This window comes from Chelonoidis abingdonii, chromosome 14, assembly GCF_003597395.2.
Source record: "Chelonoidis abingdonii isolate Lonesome George chromosome 14, CheloAbing_2.0, whole genome shotgun sequence".
Taxonomy (NCBI): Eukaryota; Metazoa; Chordata; order Testudines; family Testudinidae; genus Chelonoidis; species Chelonoidis abingdonii.
Window position 1 is genome coordinate 26348498 of NC_133782.1, and position 11517 is coordinate 26360014.

The following is an 11517-nucleotide window of genomic DNA, read 5'->3' on the forward strand; positions in this document are numbered from 1 at the left end:
ATGCATGGAGGTTAAGTCCATTGATGGCTTTTAGCCAGGTTGGGTAAGGAATGGTGTCCCTAGCCTCTGTTTGTCAGAGGGTGGAGATGGATGGCAGGAGAGAGATCACTTGATCATTATCTGTTAGGTTCACTCCCTCTGGGGCATTTGGCAATGGGCATTGTCGGTAGACAGGATACTGAGCTGGATAGACCTTTGGTTTGACCCAGTATGGCTGTTCTTATGTTCTAAGCTAAATGAACCCAAAGTTATGAAGACAGATATGCATCAAGAAAGCCAGCAGAGTATCAGAAACCTGGAAAAATCTCTGACTGGATGGGCTCAGGCGTTTGGTCACAAGCTGTGGTGGTTCAAAAGTTTTGGATTTTTTTTAAGTACAATTTTTTTTATTGTTTCTTTAAACAATCAAACACAGCAAGCAGCAAATATTTGGCCACACACTTCTGAAACCCCAAACCATATTCAGGTTTTGACAGACTAATTTCAGCTTTTAAATTAAAAAAAAAAAACAACACAACAAATCTTGAAGAAAAGCAGACATTGTCCATGATTTTTTTTCTGCTTTTTAAAAACCCCTAGTTTTCGATCCAGAAAAAGTTTTGACGGAAAATATTTGTCCAACCCTTTTAATGATCTTTAGTGCATTTTAGTACTAGCTGATGCTGAGAACCAGTGATACCTTGTAAAGATGTTTTCTTAAAACTGGGTTTGTGCTGAGATGCCAAAGGTTTATTTTTCCCAGGGCCACCTGTGGCGGGGGAGTAAGTGGGTCACTTTACCTGGGCCCTGCAGGGGCCCTCACGAGAATATAGTATTGCAATTTTTTTATGGAAGAGGCCCCCAAAATTGCTTTGTCTCAGGCCCCCGAATCCTCTGGGCGGCCCTGTGATGGATTGCAATTTGAGCTGCAGCATTCTTCTGAATATTCTAATATCACTATTTAAAAGGGCCATGAGTCTGTTTGACCCACAGTCTGTGAAAGATTGCTGCTTCAGATATAATGGGAGAGACTGAAACAGAAATCACAGGATTAAAGAGCTATTTAGAATAGAATGAGTTCTGTATGTTGTATAATACTGACTGAATACCACCACACTTTGGTTGCCACATCATTGTAATACCTCCAACACCTCTTCCTGTTTGCCTATTGAAAGAGATTTGCAAAGAAGAAACATTGGGGTTTTGTCTTTATTTTATTTATTTGCTTCTTCATGAGTACTAAGAAGGCTTGAAAGTTGTTTTTTTTAAATGCTTTCCTTTTTCTTTTTCTATCGCAATATCATGTCTGACTTCCTTGCTGTAGGTGAAGAGAAAGGTAGTGGGGCTTTCTCAAGTCTTAATTTAAGGCAGTTGTACTGAATTCTAGAGATCTTTTCCCCCAGAAGTTTATTTGGGCATTTAGTCAGTTTAATAGGTGTAAACAAAACAAAAACATGCAATAAAACAAAAAACACATTTTTAAACAGTAACTAAAAATCTCTTCTCTTAATTGCTCAGGGTTTGGTTTCCTCACTCCTTTAATACTTGAGTTGTCATCCTACTGGTCCTCAGCATTTGATTGTCTGTCTACAGAGTCTTCCAGGAAGAATAGTATAAACAAGACCTACATATGTGTGCATATTGTAACACACACATGCACACACCTATATTGAAATAACATTAAGGTTGCAAAGTTAAAAAATGGTAGACCCACAGTTGCCTGTGCATTCTTAATTCAGTTCTCTTGTAAGTATGCATTATGATAAAGTCTTTAATTACATGATCATATAGCCCCCTGCCTCATTCAATGCATAGAATGGGCCTGCTCTGGGGATGAATCAAGGATCTGTATTGAAAGAGGATGTCGTCTTTAGGCCTCCTGCTTTGTTTGCTGCAGAAGCTGAAAGATGTGTAGCAAATGAAGTAGGGGACTGCAGGAAGAGAGAGGATGGTCTCATGGTTCCAGCAATTAAATGCTGCCTTGAAGAACTGGATTCTATTCCTGCCTCTACCAGAGTTCCTATGTGATTCTAGTGAAAGCAGACTTTTCACAAGTGGGCACTGTATGTGTATTCCTCATTTTCTGAGTGCCTGACTTACACACTCAGCTGCAACTGAAGTCAATGGGAGCTGTTCTTTAACCATATATAATGCTGAGTATTTTGAAAAGTCAGATCCTAATTGAGCGCTCAAAATTAGTTGACATTATGACGTTAATTGATCTGTGCCTCAGTTCCTTATCTGTAAAATGGTAATATAATAACTCACTTCACAAGGGTGTTGTGAAAATAAATTCATTAATGTTTGTGAAGCACTCTGGTACTGTAGTGATGAGCACCATGGAAAAGACCATGAAGACATTAATCATTCTGTTTTCAGAACAAGATTTCACTGAACACCCTCAACCCTGTGCAGTGAATGAGGCAGAGGATCTACAGTAAAATTAGTATGCGATTATGTAATTAAAGATTGCATCTTAATGTAGCCACCCAAAGGGCGTGAACCAAGGTACAATCTTAATTCTGGCAGTCCTAATGTCTGAGTGCTGGACTTTACAGCTTTAACAGTTTGTTGTGTGTATTTTAAATATATACATAATAAAGCAGAAGTCCAAGCTCATCTTATGTTTTTAGAAAGCTTTTCCAGATGGTGGTGGGTTTTTCTTTCCTTTTTAAGGAAGGGGTCAACTCATTCCCCCCCCCCCCACTTTTTTGGAGGAGGGAGGGAAGGAGAGGAAGGAAATGACCTTTGAGCTCTGCCCTGTGGTTTTCATGCAGGGTAAAGGACTGGACTGCTACCAAAAACTGATATATATCCTGACCTGAAGTCTGCAGTTCTGAGCTATAAAGGTTTTGATAGCTTCTGAATATCGTATTAGCCTTGAAATTGTGTGTTCCTTACAATCCTGTCTATGTTAGGAAATTTCATCTGTTACTGACAATGACTCTCATGAATTGAGTCCTCTTAACTGGTCAAAGCACATTAGAAGAGTGTGATTTGTCAAGTGCTGTAATGTGCTGCGTGGTAACTGCTCCATGTAGAACTTGTTGGCATGATCTAGGTACCTTTTAGTTTGTGCCAACACGGTCTGTCGAGGACAGTCAGAGCTTAGCATATTAGAGCAATTTACAAATCACATCCCTCTAATGAGCTTTACCTTGCCATTTAGACAAGCTCTTAGATTACTGGAGTGACCTAACTGTATCCCAGTAGGGTTTATTGCTGGTGCTACAAATTCCATAAAATAAAAATATCAGGAACATTTAACAAGAATTAGTAGAATGTCAGCCACCCAAAACCAGGCATTAAGGACCCACATAGGTTCTAGTTCTGTCAGGAATCCGAAGATCTTTGCCAAATCCACATATGTGTATTGTAGTTTTAAAGAAGGATGGTTCAAATTTCACCTGTTCATAGATCAGCGTAGCTAGCCAAAGGGTCAACTTTGTTAGGAAAGAAGATGATTGTGGACTTCCGTTCGCTATGTCTTTTGCTATGACTCCCGGGTAAAGGAGTACATATTCCATTTTGGAATCCCGAGATTGCCTTTGGCTTGGTTAAAACCTTGCCATTTCATTCTATCACCATATTAAAAATACTGGAGAGCTAACTAACTATTTAGGGAATGTTTTAAAATTTTACAGTTTCCTGGCACTGTCTAATCACAAGCATTTTGTCTGCAAAGTAATGCATAGGGATCAATAGTAGGTGCTCTCCTTTTTCTGGTACTGGGATGACAGTGAATTAATTTTTAACTGGTTACCGTTACAGGCCAACTTGAGTACTTCAAGTTCTGAAGAATTCTGTGAACCAACTCCCTTGAGTTTTCTCTGGCAGACCAGCAATCCTGATTTTATGATGGCTACGATTTTCAAGATCAGCTTGTTTGCCTTGCAGTCCCTGATATTGGGTCTCCTGGTGGGTTATTTTCTTGTTGGCAGCCTCTGTGTGCTTTCAATGGTGGCAGTGGAAAAGTTGGCTCCTTTATTCTGTCTGGGAATCCTGTGGCACCTTATAGACTAACAGAGGTTTTGGAGCGTGAGCTTTTGTGGGTGAATACCCACTTCGTCCAGACAGCAGGTAGTGGAAATTTCAGGGCACGATATATATAAATGCTAGCAAGCAAGCAAGAAGATAAACGATGGTTCAGTTCAGTCAGGAGGGTAAGCCCTGTTCTAGCGGCTAGCAGTATGTGAAAAACCAAGGGGAGGAAGAACTGGAATTCTGTAATTGGCAACCATTCACAGTCATAGTCACCACTGATTCTCCTGAGACTACACGCATTGGTCACCTCCCAGGCAACAACCAATCCTAGCCACATGGATGTAGAGAGGGGCTCTCTAACAAAACATCCCCACAACACAGACAGGAATACACAGCTGTTAGGAACAGTATCTCTGATGATGGCACAGCACAATCTGCTGCCTGAGCTCTGTTGCTTTATACTCAACACAATACTTTTTCAAGCTTTAGATGACAATATATACCTCCAGATCAGTAAACATGCACTGGCTATGGGCACCCGCAATGGCCCCCCCCCCCAAGCAATAACGCGGGGGGGGGCCCAATTTTTTTTTTTTCTATTTTTGGCCTTTTTATTTACTGCAACAACGCTTCCTCGCTTAATCCACATCAAGCCCCTTCTTACCCTCACGCTACATGATGATGACATCTTTCATCATCTGGACCATGGGAAGAGACTCTAGAAACTTCCACGCGATTTCAACAACTTCATCCACCTCACCTCAGCCATGACCGTCTACACGGCGAGGTCCACTTTTAGACACCACGTGCAATAAGCGATGGGTCACAAGTTCAACCCAGCTCTATATCGGAAAACCCTACCCGACCTACGCCTAACCTTCATGCCTCCAGGCTTCCTCCCGGGTACTATCACGATCCTTGTCTACAGCCAAGCCTGAGCGGTCAACCGCACTCTGCTCTAACCCTCCAGACAGAGACAACACCCTTACCAAAATCTTCACCAGCCGATTCTCTAAACTCAATACCGCGACGAGGAAATTAGGAAAAACAGTCAACAGAGCCGACGATTCCAGAAGCCTCCATCTGCAAGACAAAACCCGAGAAACCAACGGACTCCCATGGCCATTCACAATTACAGCCCCCAGCGTAAAACCCTCCAACGCAATCATCAGGATCTACAACCCATCCTGGACAATGATCCCACACTTTCACAGGTCTTGGGTGGCAGGCCAGTCCTCGCCCACAGACAACCTGCCAACCTGAAACTTATTCTCACAGCAACTGCACACGCCCCATAGTAACTTCCCCAGTCAGGACATCCATGCAAACAAACCTCGATGCCAACTTCTTTCCCAATATTCGTACACCAGCGGAAACCATTCCATAGGACTAAACCGATCAGCCACACCATCACTTGGTTTCATCTCACCTGTACGTCCCCTAATGTAATATACGCCATCCATATGCCAGCATGCCCCTCTAGCTGATGTACATCAGGCCAAACTGGGTTACAGCCTACGGAAAAGGATTAAATGGACACAAATTCGATTTTCAGGAAATGGCAATATACAAAACCTGTGAGAGCACTTCCAACCTCTGGCACACATATAGCAGACCTTAAGGTGCACTATCTGCAGGCAAAAAAATTCAGGCACCATTGACTGCAAAGAGAAACTGCTGAGCTTTCAGTTCATTTGCAAATTTGACACATCAGTCTGACTAAACAAAAAGCTGTGAATGGCTTGCCAATTACCGACCAGTTTCTCCTCCCTGGTTTTTACACCTTACTGCTAAACAGGGCCTCACCTCCTCTGATGAACTAACCTCCGTTATTCTGCTTGCTTGCTTGCTAGCATATATATACCTGTCCTGGAAATTTCCACTACCTGCGTCTGACGAAGTGGGTATTCACCCACGAAAGCTCACGCTCCAAAACCTCTGTTAGTCTATAAGGTGCCACAGGATTCTCTGCTGCTTTCGCAGATCCAGACTAACACGGCTACCCCTCTGATACTTTATTCTGTCTGTATTCTTTGTGACTTTAGCAGCCAGGGTTTCAAAGAGTTCTAGAGCCTTCTCTGATTTGGCATTTATTGCTTTTATTTTTGTAATTAGTCTTCTCCAAGGTGCCTTGAACTGCTGAAAATTTCTGTTGACAAGGACACCTTGACACTCACACTTAACTCTTCTGCAATGGTTGCCTCTAGATTTGAATCCGTATTTGTTTTCTTTATCAGACTGGCTGGTCCCCCTCCAATAATGCTTTAGGAAAATCTTATTACAGGTATTAGCCATAACAGAAGTTTTTGAGGGCCAATATCAGTATAAAATTATAAAGCATACTGTTGGTGCTACATATATAACTGCATAAAATTAAGAAAAGTTACATCAGAGTGCAAGGACCATTCTGTCTGTCTGCCATAACTGTTCCTGCCTGATTCATGTCTCCTCTTTAACGCTTTAAATATCTGTGGTGGGAGAGAGAAGGGAAAAAAATTGGAAGTATGCTGCCTTAGTTCTACTGCTGCTACCTGTATCCTACCATCTGTTGCTCAAAATGGTATGTGGTAGTCTTGGTAGTCTCCATCATAACAAAATTTCCAAAACTTTTAGAACCAGGCATTTGTTATAAACTGTAAATAACATGTCTATGAAAAGGACAGCTGAGAAATACAAAATGCGAGAGAGGACTAGCAGACAATTCTCTTTGGAGGCAGAGTATATATCACATTTGATTGACTTCCTGAACACAGAAAAGTAACTTACAAAAACCATGGTAATCATCTCAATTATTTGGAACTGCCATTTAGTTCTAAAAGTTTGTAAAAACTGGTCCAATTACAACAAACTTAAGGATTTTGGTGTGTGTGGTAGTCTTGGTGATGGTGCTACAGTGGAGTAGCAGTGACTTCTCCGGCAGTAATGGGGGCCATTGGTGGTCTTCTGAGTAGCTTCAGGGCTGCTTTCCTTCTCCTTCTCTCCCAGTTCTGCTTTCTTTTAAAGAGACAAGGAGGGTGAAATAATCTTCTGTTGGACCAACAGACAATTACTATTGTACCACAGCGACAGAGAAGTCTTGTGGCACCTTATAAACTAACAAACATATTGGAGCATACAGATTAGTCTGATCCAGACTAACACGGCTGCTACTCTGATATTGTACCACAGTATTTTAGAATAATCTGCACTGGGATCACTTGTAAGAAATGTAACACAGCAGCAATTTCCTGTCCTTGTTCCTCTAGAAAATAACTTCTAGTGCGCAGATTATGTATCATGATTTTGGTTTAGATGCCCAATTGTACCTATTTTACAGTACATTATTATTATTATTTATGTTTTTCCTTCAAAGCATCTACTTAACGTCTGACTGGCTTGCATTGCTGGAAAATAGTCATGGTTTTGAATGATCTACCTAACTTAAAAGAAACCTACGCGTCCTTGCACTCCTCAACTATGGAAGACTTAGAGGTGGATTTTGACTCCAGACTGGAGGAAGATGACCTAAAACAGGATGGTACTCCTGAAGGTTCCACCATCTTTGTCGCTTTTAAAGGAAATGTAGATGACAAAGACTTTAAACAGAAACTGGGTATCATATTGAAGAATGTACCTAGTCTTTTACGCATGGGTAATCCATTTTCTTGTCACTTTTCAACTTCTGTTTCCTTCTCTCTCTCTGACACAAATCATATTCTAAATTAAGGTACTCTAGACTGTAATAAATTATTGGGTTTTTTTTTGTAAAAAAAATTACAGTACTTTTCCTCTAGGCAGCATAGAGCGAAAACATGTTCTGAAATTCTTTAGCTGCTTAATATCATTATGATTGTATTATTAGTTCAGCATTTTTCCTACCACTTACTGAATTCCCCTATCCTATTGTCAATTCTTTAACACTATTTTCACCAAAAGTTACATACATATTTGTTTTACAGTATTTTGGTCCATGTCCTATCTGCACCCACAGATTTTCTGAGCTGCCCTGGAATTGTGTACACAGCTGAAAACTTCCTACAGCTTCCCTTTAATGTGGCTATTATTAAGACCAGCAAATTGGTCCATGATATGTGCTGTTTTTTCCCATTCCAGAGTGAGATTGGATAATTATGTGTGTCTGGAAAACTGGTCAGGATCTTACACTATTTTTGTCAGTGATTTCTTAGTCTTTTAAAATAGTTTTTAATGCATACTTTTTGCAGATACCAGGCTTACTATGACTTTTTTAAGGTTCTTTCCAGCTATTAGAGAACTTTAGTTCTCTAGAAAAGATCTGTATAAAGAATTTTACTCACTTTTTTGGGTTTGTCTAAACAAGAAAGTTTTACAAGTTGTACCAGGTATAATTAAATAAAGCTGTAACCTAAATTTGTTTTTTAATGGTATGAACCCCTGTGTGGACATTCTTATTCCAATATAAGTGGATTTTTTGGTTTGGCTTAAACCTTTTCCCAAGCAACATAAGATAAACCAAATAAGGAAGCTATACCCATATAGCTATAGCAGTTTAAACTGACTCTTTTTTTTATACCAGTATTATTTTCCTATGAAGACAAGCCTTATTGTAAGAAGCTCTTTCTCCTAGATGCATTTCCCCTGTGCAATGTTTTTGGGCTACACCCTTTCAGATTCTCTGGGGGGGTAGACGCTCAGAAATCTGTCTCAGATTCTGTGGAAGGTTCTTTTTCTCACTCCACATGTTTGAATTAAGAATTGACCCCTCTATTCCATATAGTAAATTTTGTGTGTTTGAATATTGGACCATTTAGGTTATGGGTTAGAGTTTTCAATATTTCCTGCGTTATCATGGATCTTTTTCCACAGTGTAGGGTAATTAATAATTATAATGTAATTGGTCTACTTATTCTAGAGTGCCCAAAACACATCCTTTTCACCTCATGTTAATCTCTTCTCCTTATTCTGTACCTTAGTTAGGAACTGATCCATCAACTTCAGTGAGAATTGAAAGTCTTTTCTTTGCTTTAGTAAGCACTAGGGTGGATCTATATTTAATTTGCGCAAATCTCACTCTGTTATAGGATATATTATAAACTGTGGCAATAGGTGCTTTAAAAACACAATTACAGGTATAAAATTACACGCATTAATATTTCAATCATACACACAATTAAATTGTCTTATATTTGGTAAACTGGATTGAATAAAAGGATGAATCTACACGGTGAAATCAATTACCACTGTTCATGGTGGAGCTGATGAACATTGTTCAGAGTCTAAAGAAGTGAAGGAATTGGTTTTAAAAATGCATGGTTCTACGTGAAACTAAAACTTTTAAAATTAATGTGAATGAGTTGCAAATTGTTTAAGGTGATTTTAGAACAAAATATAGCTTTGAAAGTATAAGGGATGTAAATTGCATCTTTGTGAGACCTTTACAAGAACCTAAGATAAATAGTGTTTGAAGGGCAAGAAGGGAAAATGAATCACTAATAGCTAGGGATATTAAAACCTGTAATGAGATTGTTAATATGTCTTTTTAGAAGTACAAAATGAGATCCAGTAAGGCTGTTGCTAGGATAGAACAATAAAGAACTGTTGATGAAAGAAAAGGATATGGCAGAAAAATTGGTTCTTTACATCAATGTGAAAAGAAGGATTAAATAATTTATCCTTGAGACAATGTGTGCAGGTACTAAAGAGGGTAAACAGGACAATAGAGATTTGTTTCTGCTATTACAGTAATCATTTGGCTAGGATACTGAGACACAAAGCACTTGGTAGTGATGGATTATTACATTCACAAGTGATATGTTATTAAGGAATAAATAGTTAACAAATTTAGTAAGACTTTTTTTACTATGGGAAATATTAAGTGATTGGGAAACAGCTACCATAGGCCCAAATTGTAAATAGACTTTCTTGAACAGGTTAAAAATTATAGATCTGTACATTTATATTAGGAATAATTTTTAGATGATTTTAATGTACTGCAGAGTGACATGTTTTGTACAAGTACAATTTAAATAAATGTATCCAGGATGATTTGCCTTTTACATGTCTATTCTGGTTCCTACCTATTACGTTTCCAATAATTGATGATCTATGTAGAGGGGACTGAATAGATTCAATGTAGCTAGCTTTCTGAAAAACCTGTTGGTTTTACATATGTTTGTTGTATATGCTGTCTAAATATGGGTTGAATATAACAAAAAATGTCAAGCAAGTTAGTTGAAGTTAAGGATGTGTATTCTTCATAGATGCTACTGATAAGTTTCAGAGCCACATATATAGTGAAGACTATTACAGGAATGAAAAACTGACTCAGTCTGGAACTCAGCTTCTCCGTATAACCATTTATTTTGAATAGTTACACCCTTCCAAACCAGTCTACACAAAAAAGTTTTAATTTTCAGATAGCCTCTCTGAGTTACTTTGTTGGCCATGGTGTACTGGGTTTCATCTGTTTGGTTCTCTATGAAGTTGACTTTTGGTATGGTTTGGCAGGTAGCATGATTACACAGCTGTATGGGAAAAATTCCCCATCTCCACATATTGGAATAACCATTGACAATCTTGAAAGCCAAATAGGTAGCTTGGTTTTCATCTTTGTTCTGCTATGCTATTACATTGTTTGAAAAATGACTTAATACTCCATTCTATTTTTCTTTTAACTAAGAATCCAACAAGTTAAAATTGCAGAAGGTAGAACCCTGGAACAGTGTACGTGTTACATTTAATATACCCCGGGAAGCTGCAGAGCGGCTGCGAATTCTGGCTCAGAGCAACAACCAGCAGCTCCGTGACTTGGGAATTCTCTCTGTTCAGATTGAAGGTATGTCACACCTGCTGTTAAGAGGTACTAAAATTGTGGATGTGCTAAAACTGCAGTATTGATAAGAAGAAATTTTTGTGCTTGAGAATGAGCTTCACAGACATTCTGCAACTTCATAGTTTAGAGAAATGTCTTCTTTTGTTTTCTGAAGCTGTCTGTTTTTCCATAGCTGTATTGACACAACACTTACTTCCTTTGTTCCTTCAGGAATAAGTTTACATATAATAGTTACTTGACTTTGAGGAGTTTAGAATTCTGTAGAAGGTTTTTCTGAATGTCATTACCAACATGTTACTAAGGGATTGTACACACTACCACTTATGTCAGTATAATTTATGTTGCTCATGGGTGTGAATAAGCACTGTAAGTTACACCAACCTAAGCGCTGATGTGGATAGTGCTGTCGGCAGGAGAGCATCTTCTACCGACATAGGTACTGTGTCTTGTAGAGGTGGTTTTATTATGTCAAGGGGAGAGCTCTCCCCTGTCGTCATAGAGCATCTTCACCAGATGTGGTACAGTGGCGCAGCTGCATCGGTGCCACTGTAGTGCTTCTAATGTAGACTAGTGTCATAAACAGATAGCTAAGGGTTAATGTTTCTTTTACCTGTAAAGGGTTAACAAAGGGAACCAAACACCTGACCAGAGGACCAATCAAGAAACCGGATTTTTCAAAGTGAGGGAGGGAACTTCTGGGTGTGTTTTGTCTTTGTTCTGCCTGTTTGTTTCTCTCGGCTATGAGGGAAGAGCTTTTTTTTTTT

The 11517-nt window shown here is 39.2% G+C and overlaps 1 protein-coding gene across 3 annotated transcripts in view; it reads left to right on the forward strand.

The window, feature by feature from the left end:
• NCOA6 (nuclear receptor coactivator 6) overlaps window positions 1-11517 on the forward strand; it is a 67397-nt gene that overhangs the window by 6169 nt on the left and 49711 nt on the right. For 2 of the 3 annotated variants that reach the window (XM_032769651.2, XM_032769652.2), the window contains exons 2-4: window positions 3751-3897; window positions 7316-7594; window positions 10601-10756. In XM_032769651.2, the coding sequence (XP_032625542.1) occupies window positions 7360-7594; window positions 10601-10756 (391 nt within the window). In that variant the 5' untranslated portion in view covers window positions 3751-3897; window positions 7316-7359. Of the gene's footprint in view, window positions 1-2358; window positions 2488-3750; window positions 3898-7315; window positions 7595-10600; window positions 10757-11517 lie in introns of all 3 variants that reach the window. The other variant, XM_075072311.1, reaches the window with a different exon arrangement.